This window comes from Eschrichtius robustus, chromosome 8, assembly GCF_028021215.1.
Source record: "Eschrichtius robustus isolate mEscRob2 chromosome 8, mEscRob2.pri, whole genome shotgun sequence".
Classification (NCBI taxonomy): Eukaryota; Metazoa; Chordata; class Mammalia; order Artiodactyla; family Eschrichtiidae; genus Eschrichtius; species Eschrichtius robustus.
In genome coordinates this window covers 21,014,359-21,037,592 of record NC_090831.1, presented here as the reverse complement: position 1 = coordinate 21,037,592, position 23,234 = coordinate 21,014,359, and the positions used below count along the sequence as shown (strand labels likewise).

The 23,234-nt window shown below is 37.9% G+C and overlaps 2 protein-coding genes across 3 annotated transcripts in view; one reads left to right on the top strand and one right to left on the bottom strand.

Moving 5' to 3' along the window:
- Nucleotides 1–23,234, bottom strand: part of FBXL13 (F-box and leucine rich repeat protein 13) — a 188,044-nt gene that overhangs the window by 74,923 nt on the left and 89,887 nt on the right. Inside the window, exons 10-12 of the mRNA XM_068549800.1 lie at nt 20,146–20,198; nt 16,849–16,949; nt 4,743–4,872 (exon numbers count right to left, since the gene is read on the bottom strand). Coding sequence (XP_068405901.1) covers nt 4,743–4,872; nt 16,849–16,949; nt 20,146–20,198 — 284 coding nt within the window. The remainder of the gene's footprint in view (nt 1–4,742; nt 4,873–16,848; nt 16,950–20,145; nt 20,199–23,234) is intronic.
- LRRC17 (leucine rich repeat containing 17) overlaps nt 4,650–23,234 on the top strand; it is a 33,602-nt gene continuing 15,017 nt past the window's right edge. The window contains exon 1 of one of the 2 annotated variants that reach the window (XM_068549923.1): nt 4,650–4,802. The gene's annotated coding sequence lies outside the window, so the exon portion shown is untranslated. Of the gene's footprint in view, nt 4,803–6,203; nt 6,267–23,234 lie in introns of those variants that run through there. The other variant, XM_068549924.1, reaches the window with a different exon arrangement.

Here is a 23,234-nt window from a genome sequence, read left to right as displayed (position 1 = left end):
AAAGTCTAGACAGGCATAGAATAAAGACCCTGAAATTCTAGTAGTGTTTATTATTTCTGGTGATGAATTTTCAGGTAATTAAATTTTTTTTCTCCTGTTTTTTTTTTTAATTAATTAATTTATCTATTTATTTTTGGCTGTGTTGGGTCTTTGTTGCGCACGGGCTTTCTCCAGTTGTGGCGAGCAGGGACCACTCTTCGTTGTGGTGCGCAGGCGCCACTCTTCGTTATGGTGCGCAGGCTTCTCATTGCGGTGGCTTCTCTTGTTGCAGAGCACGGGCTCTAGGCACGCGGGCTTCAGTAGTTGTGGCACGTGGGCTCAGTAGTTGTGGCTCGCACGCTCTAGAGCGCAGGCTCAGTAGTTGTGGCGCACGGGCTTAGTTGCTCCGCGGCATGTGGGATCTTCCCGGACAAGGGCTCGAACCCATGTCCCCTGCAATGGCAGGCGGATTCTTAACCACTGTGCCACCAGGGAAGTCCCTTTTTCTCCTTTTTTTCTTGTATTTTTCTGCATTTAGCATGTAATAAGAAAAAAAGCAGATTTTTTAAAAGTGAAAAAAGAAAACTCAAAGTGGCAAGTATATGGGTAGAAATTTGCAGAGGATAGTGAGAGAGCTCACTGGAGCAGCCCTATCCCAGTTCAGGCCAAGTGTGAGCAGAGGCTTTTTCAAGGAGGAGAAACTGGGCAGAGGCATCAGTCACCTCAACCCCATCAAAGATGATGACATGCAGGGGAACGTGCAAGTGCTGGTACTCATTAGGAAATCGGTCATATTACTTAGTGCACCCTACAGTGTTTATCCAATCCCATAAGAATGCAGAATATTTCTAAAACATATGTAATTGATTTTCACTTTTCTTTGTAGTTCTCCATCATCCACTTATTTATTTTTTCTAACAAATATGGTTCAAATTCTTTCACAATACTGTGTACATCTTTCCTTTTTTGGGCAGCTGTGACTGCATTAACATTTAGCCCTTGACATAATTCATTTATGTTAATCCAGAGCTTCCAAAAGACAGAGATGCTATTTGACTCATCATGGTGCCCAGTATGCAGCAGGCACTCAATAAACACCAGTGTAAAGCATTTAGTTGTAAGCTTCTATTCTCAACTTTTTGTTTTATTGGGGCCTTTTTCCTTGATCAGATATACTAACACATGACTTCATAGTGCAAAATTCCAAACATAAAAAGAAAATACATTTTACTTTCCAAGGGAAGAACCTGAAAAACCTGTGAATAGTCAACTTTCCTTCTTTGAAACCATTTTATACTGTCATATCAATGCAAGTAGGTCTGGAAGGGTGAAACTATCCTCACACCCAGAGCTAGGGAGGTAGATGGAGCTCCTCAAAAGACTTAATAACTCCCTCAGAAGCAGTAACATCCAAGATTCACTGATTCTCTGAAGTTACAGCAGCAGCCATTATTAAGATATCTGTGGGGGCTTCCCTGGTGGCGCAGTGGTTGAGAATCTGCCTGCCAATGCAGGGGACACGGGTTCGAGCCCTGGTCTGGGAGGATCCCACATGCCGCGGAGCAGCTGGGCCCGTGAGCCACAGTTACTGAGCCTGCGCGTCTGGAGCCTGTGCTCCACAACAACAGAGGCCGCGATGGTGAGAGGCCTGCGCACCGCGATGAAGAGTGGCCCCCGCTCGCTGCAACTAGAGAAAGCCCTCGCACAGAAACGAAGACCCAACACAGCCAAAAATAAACAAATAAATTAATTAAAAAAAAAAAAAAAAGATATCTGTGGTTCATAATAATCCCGTTTCTTACAAAGTTTCAAATGGTACAATTTCCAGTGCCTGACACCTAGGGTTAAATCTCTCGAGTAATTAAATTATTAAATGAACAAATGCAAATGGAAGACAGATGAACAAAAAAAACCTAACATTATTTTGCATAATGATGTGAAATACTAATGTCACTGTGGTTTGAGACTTACAAATTAAGGGTCAGTTAGGAAAAGAAATCTATTCTTTAGAAATACATTCAGACCAAACTCAAATACCTACTGAGGCAGGCAGGCAGGCAATGCAGTGAAGTGGTAGCAGTCCCAGAGTAAGTGCATGTGTGGACGTTACTGAGTGGAGGAGAGGGCGGCAAACTGAGGAGAGGGCTCCGTCTCAAGGGGGTGAGGCTGACTCAGCTCCAGCCCGTTGTTGCCATGTGGGAAAGCAGGCCCAATTTTGCTAGTTCTTCTGGTTTTTTAAGAGAAGCTTGAAGTCTAGATTTTTATTTGAAAACTCCAAAATTCCAAAGGTTGGCTCAAAATTGAAAGACAGACTGTGTCTATATGTTTTGCATATATATCTAGCCAGAGGGTCATCAATTTGAAACCTCTAATTTTGACTTTAGTGTGTCTGAAAATATTTAACCTTAGGACATGTGTATGTGTGTTTGTGTGTCTGTGCATGTGTTGTATGTTTATGCTACAATAGTTACCTGGTGGAAACTGAGAAGAACAAGGAGGTAAGTCACACTGTGCAGAGGGTTCTGAAGCACTGAGGTAAGCTAGACACAACTGTATGTAAAATAGATAACTAATAAGGACCTACTGTATAGTACAGGAAACTCTACTCAGTACTCTGTAATGGTCTATATGAGAAAAGGATCTAAAAAAGAGCAGATATATGTATATATATAACTGATTCACTTTGCTGGACAGCAGAAACTAACACAACATTGTAAATCAACTAAACTCCAATAAAAATTAATTTTAGAAAAAGTACTGGAGCATGTATCTTTAGGGGAGAGATTGATCAGTTAGATGTGTCAAGCACATTGAGTTATTTCTGAATTTGCAGGTATTCTTCCTCTGTGATTAGGCCGTCTGTGTTTGCTAATTGACATCCATATGGAAGGTAGGCTCCCATCCTCCCACAGAGACTGGGAGATACTGATGCTCTCTCTCTTGATGATTACATATTAAAGGCTGGCTCCCAGGTCTTTGAGGAAGATATTCCTGGGTTGTAAAACTGGCAAGAAGCTTTTTAAGGGCTTTACGTCTCAACGGGAGCAGAGAAAGAATGTACAACCACAAGTTTTCTAAAGTAAACGCTCTAAGAAAAGGGAGGTCAGGGGTCCAGAGTCAAGAAGAAGCCTGTCTGAAGTTTTGTCCATCTGGAGGGAACATTAAGGCCATCTTGGCCACAGAGTGATGGTAGATGTTGATGCTTAGCAAGCTATGTCGCAGTAGATTGGATGTTAAACAAATGCAACTTCTAGCCATTTCAGCCCTAGCTTAACGTCCCCCCCCCCCTTTCCCTTACATCCTCTCCACTGCGTGGTGTACCAGGAAACCATGATATGCCAGTAGTAGTGCTATGTAAGATTTCTGTCCATTCAAGAACTTGGAGGAGAAATCTGTTCTGTCCCTGTATTCCTTCCAGGGAATCTACCTGCTTATAACTGTACCAGTACCATGTGCTTTCACCAGCCGTGCAGCCCTGGGAGCCTTGGTCTTTTCATGTCTAAATGGGCATGATAGATACATACTGCACAGCATTTATGTGAGCAGTATATTTGATCTGTATGAAACAGTCAACATGGTGCCTGGCATATAGTAGCAGTTCTCATTTGTGTTATTAGTCTCATAGAATGATGGACATTCTATGACACAAATATCAATAAAACACACAGAGAGGTGAAAGAAAAGTTAAAAGAATCGTGACTGAAATCAAACAAAACAGAGCAGAAGAAACTATCAAGGAGGTAGTAACTGCTTCCAAAGTGCCATGCCCTACCCTCCACAATTCCACACTCTTTTCTGCCCAGTTTTCCTTAGTCTTGTTCCTTCAAACTTAAATATTTCCCCATATAGACCTCAAATCATCACGTTATTTAGCCCAAGGATATAATGCAGTTTTTAAAATCATAATCTTTGGGCTTCCCTGGTGGCGTGGTTAAGAATCTGCCTGCCAGTGCAGGGGACACAGGTTTGATCCCTGGCCTGGGAAGATCCCACATGCCACAGAGCAACTAAGCCCATGTGCCACAACTACTGAGCCTGCACTCTAGAGCCCGCGTGCCACAACTACTGAAGCCTGTGCGCCACAACTACTGAAGCCCGTGCGCCACAACTACTGAAGCCCGTGCGCCTAGAGCCCGTGCTCTGCAACAAGAGAAGCCACCACAGTGAGAAGCCCGTGCACCGCAACAAAGAGTAGCCCCCGCTCGCCGCAACTAGAGAAAGCCCACGCACAACAACGAAGACCCAGCACAGCCAAAAATAAAAACAAATAAAAAATAAATAAAATCATAATCTTTGTGTATTTCCTTTCTTGCATTTATCACTTGTAGCATCTTACCCAATACTATTTACTCTCTGAGAGCCCATGTGAGAGCAAACTGACTTTTCAGGAAGTTCTTTGCAAATTCTCCCCACAAAAGGTTTTTCTTTGTTTGTATCTTGGTATCAATTCTAAAAAGTTTTCAAGATTTGGACTCTGGTATTATGACTGTGCTCAGAGTATCTACACAGAAGTGTTCTGCTTCATCATCCGATGAACTCTGCCTGTTAGTGGATGTGGCACTCTAGTGGAAGGAAGCCAAGAGCCTATAGTAGCGATCCTGGGGAAAATTTAAGCAGCTGTGGCCATGTAATTTAAAACCTCCAAAAAGTGTGCTGCGGTCTGTGCACAGCGTTAGTATAACATGAGGGCTGGATATAGCCCGTTCTCATTCTCTGGAGGACTTCTTCGCCTGCTGCAGGAAAGAGAAGGCTGAAAGACAAACCTGGGTGCAGCCGGAAAGGTCCAGATAGATGAGCTTGTGGCATCCATTCCCCAAATTCAGGTACTGTAAACCTTTGTCTGTAAACTTTCTGCAATAAGCCAAACTAAGATTCTGTAAATTGTGGAAGTACCTGAAAAGACAGGGCGAGAGAAGAGAGGAAGGAAAGTGATTATACTTTCGTTGTTTTCTCACATCTTTGTTAAGCCACTATGACAAAGAGAAGTAAAACTGTAAATTAATCTTTTCTCCTTGCAGATATTCAAGAGTTGAACTTTATTGTTAATACTCTTCCTGTTAAGTAAAGGAGATTGCAGTAGCATATCAGATAATGCATAATCACATTTCAAATGAAAATAATTAAAGATTTGTCTAGATTTTTAAGAAAGCTGATTGGGATAAAGCTTTGGGGGTGGGGGAGATTTGTGCATTCCTATTGTTTGGAAGTTAGTGTTTGAAAGCAGTTTCAGAGTTTGTGTTATTGTTGCATTTAGGTTTTATCTTTGGAGCACCAAAATAACATGCAAAATGTCTAGGAGGACAAACCCTTTGTAAACATTTAAGTGGTGATTAACTGTTACATGAGAGTTAGGATTTGGGGCAGAAAGGAGGCAAAGTTGAACATAACAGGCTCTTAAAATGGACATGGTAAGCAAATGGCTTGAAAAAAATAGATTTTTTTGGTAACAATGCATGATTTTGTATGTAACAGTTTCATTATTATGGATAAAGAAAGACATTGATATACAGAGCTTAAAAATGGGTCAAGAACAGTCTGCAAATGAGTGGGCAACATGTGAGAGGAATAAAAACTACAATCAGAGGCTATCAATCTCACTGGAGTTGAAACAGATTAAATATGGCATTACCACCATGACCAAAATGAGAGCTTCCAGAAAAAAAAGAGGGTCTTCAGGACGAGTCTGTACTACTGTGCAAGGGCTCACAGTTTGAGGACGTTCTGGACGATTTTCAAAGCCCTCCTAAGCCTGGCATTTTTTAAAAGTGCAAGAATTCCCACTACTGCCTGCTCTTGCAATGGAATTAAAAACGTGCTTTTGGTTTGTGATCTGCAATGGTTTAACAGCAAATTAGAAAGCAAAAAGAATGAAAAGTAGGAAGAAGACTCCACTCTGTCCCTCAAAAGCCCACAAATGACTAATAAAGTTTACCTTCACATAAATGGGAAATTAGATACGCAAGCTTTGACCTTTAATCAGATTTATTTCCCAAATCTGAAAAAACACAACTATATGATATGATTCACATTCCGTAGCAAATTATTTGACTCAGAACACACATTTCCCTCTGGTAGTGGCTGTGTCCATGAGATTCAGGAGAACAGAGAGGGAAGCCTTCTGGATTCCCCAGTGGCTGGGTGGGCAGGGTTCTGAAGGAGAAAGGAGCACTAACATCCCGAAGACACGTCCCTTCTCCTGGGGCCCTTGAGTTAACTAAGAGCATTGCCAAAGTTTTGGAAATGCTCGATCTTCCTCTCCCTGAAGCATACCCTTGTGATTCAGCTGAGTAAGTACAATTTTCTTGGGGGTTGTCATTCCTAACAACCCTTTAGCTCTCTAATTTGGAGAAAGGAATAGTGAGGCAGGCAGCATGACACGATGGAAAATACACAAGGGTTTGGAATCTGACGAAATTGGATTTGAATCCCAGTCCTGACACTTACTGCAACTTCTCCTAACCTCTCAGAGATTGTTTCCGCATCTGTTAAGTGGAGATTTTAACATTATCTTTTTTATTTTTTTTTAACCCTCACCAACTGTGGGGCCTCCAGCTTTCCTGAACCTCAGTTTACTCGTCTGTAACATGGATGTAATCCTATCTGCTCTTTCCTCTTAGAGATGTGACAATTACATAAGCACATAGATGTAATAGTATTATAATGAGGGTGATCTTTGATGATAAATATTAGCAGGGATATGGTAGAACCTTTAAATATATATATATTGTTATTGTTGCTACTACTACCTCAAATAATAATTACATATGAATTATTCTTACGAAGTTTGTACTATCTTCCTTCCATTGAATGGAATAAGTACTCACCTGACAAGAGTGGTGCATACAACTGATACTAAGAGTTTGGGGGGGCCTCATATTCCATCTATACCCTCATTTTGGTCATGGTGGTAATACCATATGTAATCTGTCAACTCTAGCGAGATTGATAGCCTCTGGTGTAGTTTCTGTTCCTCCCATGTGTTGCCCACTCATTTGAACACTGTTCTTCCTAACCTATTTCTAAGCTCTGTATATCAGTCAGTCTTTCTTTAGATATAATAATGAAACTGTTACTTATGAAATCATGCATATTCAAATATATTCAAATCTGGTCCAAGCCTATTGTTCAATTTCTTTAAGTGCATGTGGTCAGTTAACAAATACCAAAAATGAGAATTGAGCGAGGAGTTCTTAATAGATACCTATGGATCTATGGCCCCTTTGTCAGCATAATGTTTTGTTTTTTTTTTTATTGGAGTATAGTTGCTTTATAATGTTGTATTATCAACATAATGTTTTTAGTGTATACAATAAAATACAATTAAAAAGTCAGCCAATTATATTGAAAGATATCATCAAAATATTTTTTAAAAGCCAAATGAGTGGAATAATAATATATATGCTTCTTTATTAACATATTAAAGAACAAGATCTAGTGGCAGGTCTAATAATTACCATGATTTTGAAGCAGTGGTGAGTACCAATTATATTTTGAAATATTTGTAACAACTATAAGAAAATATTTGTGATGATAAAATAACTGTGATTTATATGGGTGAAAGAGTCCCAGGGGCTGCTAATACTTCTCTGATTTTTTTTTAAACTATATTTCAGTTAGAGCTTAGTGAAAATAGAGATTTTTTTTCTCCTATCAAGATTCATGGAACCCCTGATTTCCATTCATGGTCTCCTTGGAGGATCCACTGACCCCAGGTTAAGAACCTTGAGTTTGGCAAAAGAGGCTGTTAATTAAACTAAATGACTCCCAGATTAAAAATCTTTAGATGTCTCTCTTCAAAGTGGAACCTCATGGGAACCGTCGGTTTGAAAGCAAAGTACAAATCGTGAGTGGCCCTGTTGGCCTTTCTAGGGATTTACAGTGCTGCAGACTTAGAGCTTCTGGGGATGAGAAAAATATCAGTTGACAGTGAAATCACACTTGGCAAATTTTATGCAGTATTGCTACTTTTTATCCTGAATTTTGGCAAAAAATGTGTCCCTTACGTGAGTAAGATCTGGTTCATCATTTTTCCAATCCAGAGACGACTTGACAATCTAATTCCACTTTGAGACAGTGTTTTCAGACTGGTTTATCTTTTTTCCTAATTATTTGATAACTGTTTCTTATGTTTGTGGGGGTTTCTCTTTGTGATTTATTTATTTTTCTACTGTTACTATAATCTTTAAGAAATCACAGTTCTTATAGAAACTACAGAGATCATTTTTTCTCCTTTCTTTGGTCTTTTTTTCATTAAAGAATTGAGGCCCTCTGTGTTAGATCTTCAATACCTGAGGTAGTTGTTACTAGAAGGAATGTAGAATTATGTATTTAAATTAAAATTTCTCTGAAAAATCACCAAGACAAGGCCCAGTCTGGAAAAGAGAGGATTTGCATGTGGATTCTTTTGAGTTGAGTATTGGGCTTAGTCTCATAGAGGCAGTTTTGTTTAATAGAATTCCTGCAGAAAATCCAAATGCAGTGACTTGACCTCCTATTTACAGGGTAGACCCTAAGGATGTCCGGTCAAGGCAACAGGTTACTCTGTCTACCCTACTCCAGTGAGCACTGGTGAGGCTATATAACACTAGAGTGCCTGTCAATAAGAAGTTTCCAAGCCAACTGAAGGGTTGATTCATCTATGTGAAAAATAATTAGACACCATGCTACTATAACATACAAGGCTCCATTAAGGAGCAAAGATCATAATAGCTTTACTCACCACTGTGTGCCCAGAATGCCTTGCAAATAGCAGTTGATCAATACATGGTGAATAAGTGAATGAATGTTGCTATTAGAACTCAGGAAAAGGAGAAATCACTGTGGAGTTCTGGTAGATGGTGTGACTTGAGGTGTAAAGTTTGTGGATTAGCAGAGAGAAGAGAAAGGCATTCCAGCTGTAGAGAAAGAGAAGCATGTAGCAGTCAGATGACCAGAGTTAAGGGCTTCCCTCGGAAAGCCTAGGCAGGTAAGTTTGATCAGATAATGTTAAAGGACAGTAAGGGAAGAGTCTAGACCTTAAGGATGTCAAAGACGTGATAAGACTAAGTTCAGGATGATACGTCTCGCAGCATAAGGCAGAGCATATTGAAGGGAAGAGAGACCAAGAGTGAACCATCAGGTTGCTGCACCAAATGAGGTGCTGAGAGTGCCACCTAGATTGTGGCAATGGGAATAAATGGAGAGGGTTTAATTCAGGAAATATTTAAAAGCAAAAAATGTTTTGGAATGGGCATGAGCTGTGGGCAGCCCTCATTTTCAACTTTAGAAAACTGAGCAAGTCCCCAAAGAAGTGAAGAAAAATATTGAAATAAAAAACTGGCAAATCACTGTTGCTAAGAAAGGCAAACAAATTACATTTTTCTTTGGAAAGAAATACTAAAGACACCAGAGAGAGAATGAGAACAGCAACAAATAACACATCTCTGGTTATTTACAGCTTAAAAAATGCTTTTGCATACCCAAGCATGTTTGAAACAATAGAAAGCAGAGCAAAAATAGAGAATTGTTATGAAACGTATTTTTATTATAGATAAGAAAGTCAGTGTACATTTTTTTCATATGGCAAAAAACATCAGTATCAAGTAGTTTTATCCTAAGTGTTGTCTCAATAGCAAGAACTAGAAGTTAAAATCAAAACAGAATTCTCATTTTGGGTCCTATTTTTCTATCTGTTGCCCACTAAAGGTATAGCTTCATTTGTAAAATAAACGTCCTTAAAAAATTATGCAGAGCTGTAGTGTTATTTTAAATTTCCTAGGAGAAAAGTTTATCTCAAACTATGGTTGGAAGAGATGTTTTAAGTTAAAAAAATAATTTGTACTGTGATATATGCTACTCCCAAATCATCTACTTTGAGAGTTCAGATTTTCACATATGGATTTATGGATTTTTTAATATATATATTTCTCTCTCTTCCCTCTTCACCCCCCCACTCTCTTTCTATCTATAGATACATACACACATACATACATACACACATGCACATATATTCTCTCTATATATATAAACACACACATTCATGCATGCACATATATTCATCACATATATATCTTAATATGAAATGTCTAAAGAAAAGTACTGAGTGATGTTCTATATTGCAGGACAAAGAATCCTACAGAATTCCTGAAACGGTCAGGGGCCCTCCACAGTGGTGCTTCTGGAGCTGGCTTGTACCAGCCCACGAGAACAAATTGTTAGCATCTCTTCCCAATTCCACATTCAGTGGCATCATGTTGGTAGCTTAAAATTGGCCATGATGGAATTATTTATATCACAGAAATCAATAAATCCTACAAATCAAAACACACCTTTACTCCCTACCCCAGCCAGTTATTAAACATTTATCGGGACACTGCTGTCCTTGGAACACACTTTCAGAACTACTGATATAGAGAATGCAGTATGCTGAAAAAATGTATACAGAAATAAAAATGATGAGAGAGAAGATGACAGCTTTGAAGGACAAGAATAAAAAGCGATCTAAAAATAAAAGGGGATTCTTAAGATAAAACCTGAACAAATGGAATAGAAGCATTTAAAAAGAAAAATATCCATCAGATAAACCCAAATTGAGGGACATTATATAAAATAAATAACTAAACCGTATTCTTCAAGTGTCGAGGTCATGAAATACAAGGAACTACTGAGGACTGGCACAGATTTGAGGAGACTAAGGAGAAATGACAACTGAATGCAATATGGAACCCTACATTGGATCCTAGAGCAAAAATAAAAGGACATGAGTGGAAAACTTGATGAAATTTGTATAAAGACTTTAGTTTAATTAATAGAAAAAAAAAAAAAAGAGGGCTTCCCTGGTGGCGCAGTGGTTAAGAATCCGCCTGCCAATTCAGGGGACACGGGTTCGAGCTCTGGTCCAGGAAGATCCCACATGCCGTGGAGCAACTAAGCCCACGAGCCACAACTACTGAGCCCGTGTGCCACAACTACTGAAGCCCACGCACCTAGAGCCTGTGCTCTGCAACAAGAGAAGCCACCACAATGAGAAGCCCACGCACCGCGACGACGAGTAGCCCCCGCTCGCCACAACTAGAGGAAGCCTACGCGCAGCAATGAAGACCCAACGCAGCCAAAAGTAAATAAATAAATAAATTTATTAAAAAAAAGAAGGAAGGAAGAGAAAGCACCTTCCTTGGCTGAGAAAAATCTAAGTTTTAATGTTCAAAAGGTTTACTATGTTCCAGGAAAAGTTAATTGAAAGAACACAGTTAAGTTTGGAAGATGTTTTTAATTTCTCAGAGAAAAGGAAGTTCATGCCAGCATCTTGGCAGAAAAAAATACGTTACCATCAAAGGAAGAGAAAAATCAGGCTGGCTTTAGACTTCTCTTTAACTTGAAATAGTAAAGATTATGGAGCAACATTTGTAGGGTTTTAAGGATAGAGTAAGGGACATGATTCAAGAACCATACACCAAGAGAATTTGTTGTTCATCCTCCAAGACAACAGAAAGTCATCTTCAGAAAGTAATGATTGAAAATCTAATACTTGCACATCTTTCCAGATAAAGAGTTTTTAAAACTATATTTCCAGTCATCATAGGGTGAATCAAAATCAAAATTAAAGAATAAGGAAATTGTGGAACAAATGAACCATCAATGAATGATAAAACTAGAGTTAGGACTACATAATCATTATAAATATGATTACAATGTTGAGTTCAAACACCAAAAATCAACATTAAAAGGAAAGTTAAATGATTAACAAAAATCACAATTAATAGGTATTTACATATAGGTGAGTGGAAGTAGAAGAATGTCAAGTTCAAGGGAGAATTAAAGTGTATCAGGTCTCTTACCTAACACAGGGGGAGCCAAAGTTACTGTTTCATCGTGACTTTGATAGTTAGAGAAATGCATGTTAAAGCATGTTTTTAAAAAACATACAAATATCCACTAGTTAGAATACACAAGAGAATACGCATGTATCTTTGAAATGCATTCAGATTATAGAAATAACACTTTTTATAGCAAAAGGCAGAAAAGATGAGTACAGTGCAGTAACATAAAAAATAAAAAAATCTAAAACATAAAGCAAGATGATAAAAATAAGACCATACACTCAGTTTTGACAAGAAATATTAGTCTTTTAAACTTCCCTCTTAAAAAGGCAAAGAGATTGACATTTTTAAAAATAGAAGTTAACTATGTGCTGCATGTAAAAGATAAACCTAAAATACAGCAACACAAAGGTTAAAAATATGGGTATACATAAAGTTATTACACAAAACCACAAAAGAAACCAAAGGTGACTGTATAAATAACAGATTAAAAAGAATTTAAGGCAAAGAAATATCAACCAGGATAAAAAATATAATTTTATGTGAACAAATGCTACAATCTATAATGAAACATACTACTTATTAATCTTTATGTGTAAAATAACAAAAATAAATTAATAGAAGCTTTATCATAATAGGCAACTAATATATCACTTATCTTTGACATATCGAGAATTTATACATATATGTGCATATACACCTAGAAATGTTCTCTGAAAGAAACTCTCTTGTTTTAAACATTCATGGATGATTTACTGAAATTGATTATATAAACTAGTCCACCAAGAAATCTCAATCAATTTCAAAAAGTAGAAATAATTCAGTCCACATTTCTTGACCACAGTGTAAAAAACTAGAATTAAAAACATAAGCTTAATTAAGAAACTTCAACAATTTGAAACCAAAAATCCTCTTCTAAATAATTATTAGGTCAAAGAGGTAATCAAATATACAACAGTTTGTTTAGAAAACGAGAACAATATTTATCAAATCTTATAAGCTTTGCCAAAGTTGTTCTTTAGAAGTAATTTCATAGCTCTATTTTTTATTTTAAAAGGAAAGAAATCAATTAAATCATACAAATGAAAAGTTTAAAAAGATACATGTACATCATGCCCAAGTCCAAAAGTAACCATTTAGAAAATAAAATGAGAAATCATAATCAGAAAGGATACTATTCACAATGGCAATGAAAAAGACACCACAGACTATCCATATGAATAAAACAAAATTTTGAGACATTTAAGAACATTTGAAAGAAAAATTTTAGAAGTATACTATGTTCCTGATAGGGAGACTAAATATTGTAAAAATACGGATTCGTTCCCAACTTATTTTACCTTTAATTATTGACATACTGGTAAATATCTAACAGCTGGTTCTTCAAAAACATGTATGCATATAAAGGTATATATGTTTACTGTTAATTTGTACATCTTACTATTTTCTTAAATAAATTTATTTATTTTATTTTATTTATTTTTGGCTGCGTTGGGTCTTCGTTGCGGTGCGCAGGCTTATTGCAGTGGCTTCTCTTGTTGCAGAGCACGGACTCTAGGTGCGCAGGCTTCAGTAGTTGTAGCATGTGGGCTCAGTAGTTGTGGCTTGTGGGCTCTAGAGCGCAGGCTCAGTAGTTGTGGCTCACGGGCTTAGTTGCTCTGCAGCATGTGGGATCTTCCCGGACCAGGGCTTGAACCCGTGTCCCCTGCATTGGCAGGCGGATTCCTAACCACTGCGTGACCAGGGAAGCCCACATCTTACTACTTTACATTAACTATTTTACATATATAAAAGATGTACAGCACACAACTTACAAATAATAACATACACAATACTGTTTATTGCTAATTTCATATAGTCAGTTGATTCTCACAAAATGCTTTCATTCATTGACTTTTGCCAAACTCATAAATATAGCTAGTACTTTTGTCTTCTCCTATGTGCACACAAAGGAAAAATAAAATTGGTCACTCTGATGTATTTCTTTTTTTTAACCAAAAAATAAAAATAAAGTTCAAAAGCTTGAGGAAGGGGTATAATTCCAATACGAATATTTTTATTTATATTAATGGGTAAGACAAAAGTAAAACCACAAAGATTTATGTCCAGATTTCACTCATCCATCAATGATGTGACAGTTTTCAAGTACAGAAAAGATATTTCCTCAACTTTTTTGTGCTATTCATAATGTTGCAGCTACAGACATGACATAATTTTTTTCAATATTTTTTATTGAAGTACAGTTGATTTACAATGTTGTGTTAATATCTGCTGTACAGCAAAGTGATTCAGTTATACATATATATACATTCTTTGTTAATATTCTTTTCTATTATGGTTTATCATAGGATATTGAATATAGTTCTCTGTGCTATACAGTAGGACCTTGTTGCTTATCCATTCTATACATAAAAGCTTACATCTGCTAACCCCAACCTCCCACTCCATCCCTCCCCCGACCCCCTGCCCCCTTGGCAACCACAAGTCTGTTCTCTATGTCCGTGATTCTGTTTCTGTTTCATAGATAGGTTCATTTGTGTCATATTTTAGATTCCACATATAAGTGATATCATATGGTATTTGTCTTTCTCTTTCTGACTTACTTAGTATGATAATCTCTAGTTGCATCCATGTTGCTGCAAATGGCTTTATTTCATTCTCTTTTATGGCTGAGTAGTATTCCATTGTATTATGTATCTTCTTTAACCATTCATCTGTCAATGGACGTTTAGGTTGTTTCCATGTCTTGGCTATTGTGAATAGTGCTGCTATGAACATAGGGGTGCATGTATCTTTTTGAATTATAGTTTTCTCTGAATATATGCCCAGGAATGGGATTGTTGGATCATATGGTAATTCTGTTTTTAGTTTTCTGAGGAACCTCCATAATGTTTTCCACAGTGGCTGCACCAACTTACACTCTCACCAGCAGTGTAGGAAGGTTCCCTTTTTTCCACACCCTCTCCAGCATTTGTTATTGGTAGACTTTTTAATGATGGCCATTCTGACTGGTGTGAGGTGGTACCTCATTGTAGTTTTGATTTGCATTTCTGTAATAATTAGCGATGTTGAGCATCTTTTCATGTGCCTATTGGCCATCTGTATTTCTTCTTTGGAGAAATGTCTATTTAGGTCTTCTGCCCGTTTTGGGATTGGGTTGTTTGTTTTTTTGTTGTTGACTTGTATGAGCTGTTTGTATATTTTGGAAACTAAGCCCTTGTCAGTCACATCGTTTGCAAATATTTTCTCCCATTCTGTAGGTTGCAGACATGACACAGGTTTAATCTGCTATCTTGTCTTCTCCAGTCTAAACAATCAACAAAAAAATAAATCAAACCCTAATTTGTATCGTATGGCATTTTTCATGGTACAGAACACTCCCATTTTGGCTGGTTCTAAGCTACCAATGAGAGGTCACTGAACATGGAGTTGGGAAGAGATGCACAGTGCCGTAGTATTTTAACCATACAGATACAGTGGACATAACCTCTAGAACATAGATAATAGTAACATGTACAAAAACATTAGAAGGTGATGAGTTTTTAGTATGTACTACCTATATAAAAATTTTAGATATATAAAGAGGTATCACACATCACTTGAGAAAAGTTTTATTCAATAAATGATGCTGGAATAATTGGTTAGTTATTTAACAACTCTTTTTTTTTAATTACTGAAGTATAGTTAATTTATAATGTGTTAGTTTCAGTGTACAGCAAAGTGATTCAGTTATACATACAAGTATACATATATATATTCTTTTTCAGATTCTTTTCCATTATAGGTTATCACAAGATATTGAATAGGGTTCCCTGTGCTATACAGTAGGTCCTTGTTGTTCATCTGTTTTATATATAGTAGTGTGTATATGTTAATCCCAAACTCGTAATTTATCTCTCCCCCTCCCCTGCCCTGCCCCGCTATCCCCAAGAGTTTAACAACTCTTGATGTGAAAAAAACATATTCTTAGCTCATGGACTGCACAAAAACAGGCTTTGGGCTGCACAAGTCATAGTTTGATGAACCTGTTAGATCACTGCTTCATTTATCTACCAGAATTAATTCTAGGTTGATTATAAATTTAAATAAAAACAAATCATACAAGAAAAAAAATAAATGTATATCAAATGCCTGGAAGGAGGAAAACACTATTTTTTAAAAGACTCACGAGAAATTTCAAAGGAAATGTTTGATAGATTTGACTGACTAGAATATGGAAAGTCAATTAATGAGATAAAGCAAATATGTTACCACCTTTTTTTAGTCTTGCATATTTCCAGAAAATGGTTAGAGAGAAAAGATAAGGAAAATTACCACCTATAATTTTCTCTGTTTAAGCTTCTCTAAATGCCTCACTGTTATTTTTCAAAGGATCTCAAAAAAGCTACATTCTCAAAAATGGTTCATTCTTTCACAGTAGTTTGAAAGCTGTTTTGAATCTCTCGCAATATGAGCATATACTCTTCCTGATTAGTCTTTCCTTGGTGAAAATAAAGAATAATTGAATGACGTAAATTTTTGATAAAATTGAATATTCTGTCAACTCTTAGTGATGTCTTATATTCTTCTTTCCCTTCTTCTCCAAAGAAGTGCTGGCTTGTCAACCGTCCATAGATCAAAAAAACCGCAAGCATCAGGTTTCCTGGAGGTGATGGGGGTCCCAACAGGTAACCAGAGCATGGCAACAAGGAACCTGGCTCTGCAGTGCTCAGGGTCTAAGGAGGCAGGATATTGGGGTTCTGTTGTAGAGAAGTCCAAACACTGGTCTGGGATTGATGGGTCAGGCTCCAAAGCCCAGGAACGAGGACCAGAAAGAGATAGGCAGAGCCTAACTCAAGCTACTGGGCAAACTGCTACAAGAGTGACCCCCAAATACCGGCCAAGGCAAGGCTAAGGAGGGAGAGGATAGGCACTAGCTTGGGGACTGGAAAGCAGTCCTGTTATCAGAATAGGGGTACCAAGGTGGTGGGGTGTTAGTAAAAGGATCACTGCCTTTGGGGAATACTAGCGCAAGTCAGAGCCCAGAGGAGCCTAACTGTTTTCAGTGTAATACAAATAACACAAGCATTACCTCGGCAGGAGTCGCATCGTCCTGTTGGTGATAGTTGTGTTAGATAGATTGAGATACAGGACTCCAGGACAGCTCTCAGAGATGTATCTCATTGATTCATCCTGCATAAAAACACAGGAAAGAATCTTATCAAAGTCTAACAGGCTTTGCTATTTCCCCATTATCTCTCTATTATCTCACTCCCTGCTCCAAAAAAGTAAATGCAAGTCTTGGTCTCTTCATAGTCTTTGTTATTTTTTATAAATCAAATTAAGTAGAAGGTGATGGCTTTGCTTGAAGGTTCATTACTCCCTCCCGTTCCCTTTCTTTGGAAATAAAGTCCCATTCCATCACAATGACACTTCATTAAAATCTGAACCCTTGCCAGTTCAACCCTTTGAGCTCGTGTCAAAGTGTCAAACACTCTTGACTCGTTAGATACATGAAAATGATTAAAAATGGATCCATTTTTAAATTTACTAAAATCATTCTGAAAGACAGGATGAAACTCTTTCAACTGGACTTCATTAAAAAGTGAGTCCATATTTACACATGTATATTTATATAGAGGTGTGTGTGTGTGACTAAGTTTCTGTGGTTCTGTTACTGAAGATATTAAAACAGCTAAACAGACTTGCACCAAATTTACGGTAAGTTTGAGATGTCCTGAAGCAAAATATAGGCTGTGTAAGTGTTGGACATGAAATTCAATGTAGGGGGTACTGTAGGGGAGAATATCAAAGATTCAGGCAACCCTCTCCCAGAGAGCTGAAATCCAGTACAAGAGAACAGTATGACTGCAACATGAGAAAGACAGAAAAACACAGAGTGATTTCAAGCATGAGCCCTAAATTGACATTTGCGAGACAGATGTGTTTCAAGCTTTGATTGCAATGGTGCTGCTTCTTGTATTGGTAACTATTTATAAAATGTTCTAGAATGAGTAGCAGCGGGTTTGTCTTTATTTAATGATTTATGAGTCTCCCCAGGAACACTGAAGAGGTCTGCTAGTTTTAAATATTTGTGGTACATTGTCCTGGAAGAATAGGCCTTTGCAGGAAGAGGTAAACTGGCACTAGGCTAGGAGATCAGGTTCGGGGAAGAATTCTGCATGGTCAATATGGCTGCCCCGAACGCCACTAAGGATGGCACAGGTTTACTTTCAGCAGGACCATCAATGCCTAACGTTCTGTTCCTAGCTACTTCCTGGAATCATGAATATTAAAATAACAAAATCCTGTAGGTCAGAGCATCTTGCACATGGGATAAGAATTGGTTGATTTACAGGGGAAGCAAACCACACCTTAAAGAGAACACGAGGGTTTTTTTTTAAGTTGTAAAACTGTAGTTCTGTTGTCGGAAGGTTCTATGTGCCAATGACTCATGAGAACAAGTGCAGGGCTTTCAATAAACACTGTACTCTTGCCACTGCATTCAAGATACCAGCAATTTTTCTAGACATTCCACCACCAAAATGTAGGATTTGGATATACATGTACAGATTAAAAAGGATACAGTACACTTTTTCCCAGCAGGAATGGAGAGAACAAACATCATGTGTGGCATTATAGTTCAATACAAAGAATCTATCTTCAAAAATGTTCATGGTGCCAATCAACCGTCAAAGTGATTGTGCACCTGGTGGAAGACTCTGGCAAAAATGCAGATGAAATGGGACAAGGAGGAAGATAGAAAGCTGGTTTACACCCTAGAGAGGTAGCCACACAGATGAAAATATATGGGAGCCAGCAAGAGGAAGATGAAGTAGGTGTTATGTAACATAGAATAATCTGATTTTCCCTTTGAGATGAGGAGGAAGTTCGAAGGAATTTTGTTCTCAATATTTAAAAGAGCTCAAATTTCAATCCCCAAGTACTTGAGCACATAAATGCAAAAGTTGTTTCGGTGTCTACATTGCAGGATGGTCTATGAATTTGTCCATGATGCACTCAAATCTTTCCGGATGTAATATATTCATAAGGCAAGCTTCTTAGAAATCAAAGCTTTTTGAATGAATGTTACTCAACTCCTTAAATGTAAGCCTGTCTCTCAGTCTTTGTCTCAAAGGGAAAGACAATAGTAAAATGTAGCTGGATAAAGTTATCAGCCCTGTACATTATTAAACTCTAAAACTGGAAAAGACTTTGATGTTCACAAATTCAACACAGATGGAATTGTTTTTGACTTTCCTATTAGAAAGCAAAATTAAAGAATATGATCTTTTATTCAAGTGAGAACTAAAGCTCCCTGAGGGCAAGAACTGAAACTTAATTCATCTTAAATTCCCTTTAAAACCTCTATTTTATAACATATAAGTTCCCTATATATCTTTATATATAAAGATAAATATATCTTTAACATAGTAGGTGCTAAAAATATCCACAGAAAGAATGAAATCGAGTAGAGATCTGAAAGAAAGAACTGTTAATGATGAGGCTGGGTAGGTAGCAAGGAGGAGCCAATTCACGAAGTCTTTTCACCTGTGCCAAGGGGCATGGACTTCATCCTGGAGCTGGTGCTTAATGAGGAGGGGGAAGCAATCAGGCTCTTCATTCTTTTCCCTCCCATCTCCAAGCAAAGAGCACAGCCGGAGCAAAGGCAAAACAGCAAGAGGAGCTTGGTGCATGCAGGAAAGAAAGCATAGCAGCTTGTGGCTGCTGAAACTTAATGTACATGCAGGACTTATAAGAAGATGAGGCTGGAAAGGGAGGCAGAGACAAGACCACCGAGGGTCTCCAAAGTACAGTAATGTTAAAGAGCTTTGACTCTCTCCAATAGTGTAGATGATAAGTGTGTGTATAAATGATGGCACGTGGTAGTGAAGTGGTCAGATCTGCCTTTAAGAAGGAATATTCTGTGTCCACAGGGTGTAAGACAGATTGGAAGTAGAGGAAAGCCTGGAGACAGGGACCAGGAAGGAGTTGGCTAGAGTTACATGTTCATTTCCATCCTCTTTGGTGCCACAGTTGATAGCCATGAAGACTTATAACTTGAGCCTACTGTCTCTGCTGGGGCCCAATTTTTTCTGTCTCATACACACATGGCCTTAAACGTAAATATAGTTCATTTTTGTGTAATTGTTGAATAGTTTCCACTTTCCAGAGACTCCAACCTTGGACGTACCTACAGGAATAATAAGAGCATTATATAAGTTGGATAAAATTTCTTGCCAGTGTTTAACATAGTTTGCTTTTCTCCATATTTAATCCTAAATGAGCACACAGGCATGTATTTTGGCAGAATCTCTGTGTATTAGTGCTCCAGTGGAGCAAGTCTGAATCTATATAAACAACAGTAAAATAAGCTTCTTATACTCACTGTGAGTGTTGGACAGTCAGAGACATTCAGCTCTTGCAAGTTTCTACAGAGGCCTAAATCAAACAAGTTACACATTATTAAACACCATATTACAAATGTTTAAAATTTTTCCATCCTACATTCACTGCTGCGTATTCATTAGAAAACAAACCAAAACCCCGGCAAATAACTTGGTCCAAGTATATGGCTTCCTTTCCCCAGAAAAAATGATTTATTTTGGCTTTAAAAAGTATACACATGTTTATTATTGTTTGAGGATTAAAGAAGGAAGGGGGAAAGAGAAAACTACTATTTTGGGAAGAAACTGTATATACTTAGAGCTTTCAACTTTGAAGCACTTGAAGAAAACCTGTCTTTTTTGTGGCATGACATTTTTGTTAATTTGGGGGGTTTTCCTTTTAACATTCAAACATACAAAAAAGTTGAGAGGATTGAAGAATTGTACAGTGAATGTACCCATCACCCACCCATATTCTACAATTTATGTTTTACTATATTTGCTTTATCACATATCTACCTGTACATCCATCTCTCTGTCCCTCAATCCATCTTAATTTTTTATGCATTTTAAAGTAAGTTGCAGACATCAGCACACTTCCTCCCCAGAAATAATTAAGCATGAATATAATGAATAATTCATCATGCATAGTAATTAACAAAATATTTATATTTTAGGTTAGATTTACATACAGTTTACAATGAGTTGCAGATTGAGATGTGGAGAGTCAGAAAGGTCAAGTGCCTGATTAGTTCTGGAACCAGAGACACCTGCACAGCTTGTGATCTGGCAGGGGAAACAAGACTTGCGTTACACAATCAGCTCTCTGGGTCTAGACTAACAGTAAGTAAAACTCCAAATCTGAGACAGAAGAGAAGCAGTGAGGGGAGGGGACACAAAACAGTGAATGGGAGGAATGCTTGGAGCAAAGAAGGGGAAAGGCATTCTAGATGGAGAAGACCTGTACAAGCAGGAAAACTCCAGGTAAGGGGGTGATCCTGGCATTCACACTGCTACAATGAATAGGAAACATATCTGCCAGTTATAACCAAAGACCCCCATGACAATAACAACAGAAATGTTATTAATTATAAATCCATTTTGAATATTTCTGTCTCTGCCAAGAATGGGCTATGTCCTAAGTAATAAGTGCAAACCAAAACCAATTTCAGAATTTTAAAGATGAAAACAATTCTTAAAAATGTACAGCTCTTGACAGCAAAGGAAACCATAAACAAGACAAAAAGACAACCCTCAGAATGGGAGAAAATATTTGCAAACGAAGCAACTGACAAAGGATTAATCTCCAAAATATACAAGCAGCAGCAGCTCATGCAGCTCCATATCAAAAAAAACACAACCCAATCCAAAAATGGGCAGAAGACCTAAATAGACATTTCTCCAAAGAAGATATACAGATTGCCAACAGACACATGAAAGGTTGCTCAGCATCACTAATCATTAGAGAAATGCAAATCAAACCCACAATGAGGTATCACCTCACACCAGTTATAATGGCCATCATCAAAAAATCTACAAACAGTAAATGCTGGAGAGGGTGTGGAGAAAAGGGAACCCTCTTACACTCTTGGTGGGAATGTAAATTGATACAGCCACTATGGAGAACAGTATGGAGGTTCCTTAAAAAACTAAAAATAGAACTACCATACGACCCAGCAGTCCCACTCCTGGGCATATACCCTGAGAAAACCATAATTCAAAAAGAGACATGTACCACAGTGTTCATTGCAGCACTATTTACAATAGCCAGGACATGGAGGTAACCTAAGTGTCCATTGACAGATGAATGGATAAAGAAGATGTAGCACATATATACAATGGAACATTACTCAGCCATAAAAAGAAATGAAATTGAGTTATTTGTAGTGAGGTGGATGGACCTAGAGTCTGTCATACAGAGTGAAGTAAGTCAGAAAGAGAAAAACAAATACCGTATGCTAACACATATATATGGAATCTAAAAAAAAAAAAAAAGGTCCTGAAGCACCTAAGGACAGGACAGGAATAAAGACACAGACATAGAGAATGGACTTGAGGACAGGGGGAGGGGGGAAGGGTAAGCTGGGGTGAAGTGAGAGAGTGGCATGGACTTATATATACTACCAAATGTAAAATAGATAGCTAGTGGGAAGCAGCCGCATAGCACAGGGAGATCAGCTCAGTGCTTTGTGACCACCTAGAGGGGTGGGATAGGGAGGGTGGGAGGGAGACGCAAGAGGGAGGAGATCTGGGGATAGATGTATATGTATAGCTGATTCACTTTGTGATACAGCAGAAACTAACATACCATTGTAAAGCAATTATACTCCAGTAAAGATGTTTTAAAAAAAAATGTGCAGCTCTTGGAAGTCATCAGTAATACTTAAGGGAAAAAAGATACCAAAAAATGTAATAACTAAATTTATGAGATTATTAATATTTTTTTAGAGTAGTTACCTGAATTCATGCAATTCAACAAATATTTATCAAGAATCTGCTATGTGCTAGAAACTCTATAGGTGCTGGAAATACAGCAGTGAACAAAATAGAGAAAAATTCCTGCCCTTAGGAAGTTTACATCCTAGCTGGGGGAGAAGGACAATAAACAAAAGAAGCAAAATATCTTATAACAGATGGTGATACGTGCCCTGGAGAGAAATAAAACCAGAAACGGAGTAGAGGGCGACCAGCGAGTGGGAAGGGGTACTACGTTTAAATAGAGCAATCAGAGAAGGTTTTGCTGAGAAGGTGACATTTGAGCCAAGGTGTGCAGGAAATGACAAGGACAGTTGCCGTTTACCCTGAGCATTTCTGGAGCCCACATTCAACATGATTGGTGATTGGGAGACAGTAAAGGAAAGAAAAAAATAAGCTCAGGAGAATATTCATTGGAGTCCTACTCTTACTTGCACATCTCAAAGCTGTAAGGAGAATCCCTTTAATTTCTTGAATCCAGTTTCAGTTTTCATAATGCTAAGTCCTAACAGTGTGGAGTACTTCCCCTGGATCAGGCACTGTGAATTGTCTGATGCACATGAGCCTGTTTCATCTTCCCAACAGTACTAGAGGTATCCTCAGTCCCACTTTACAG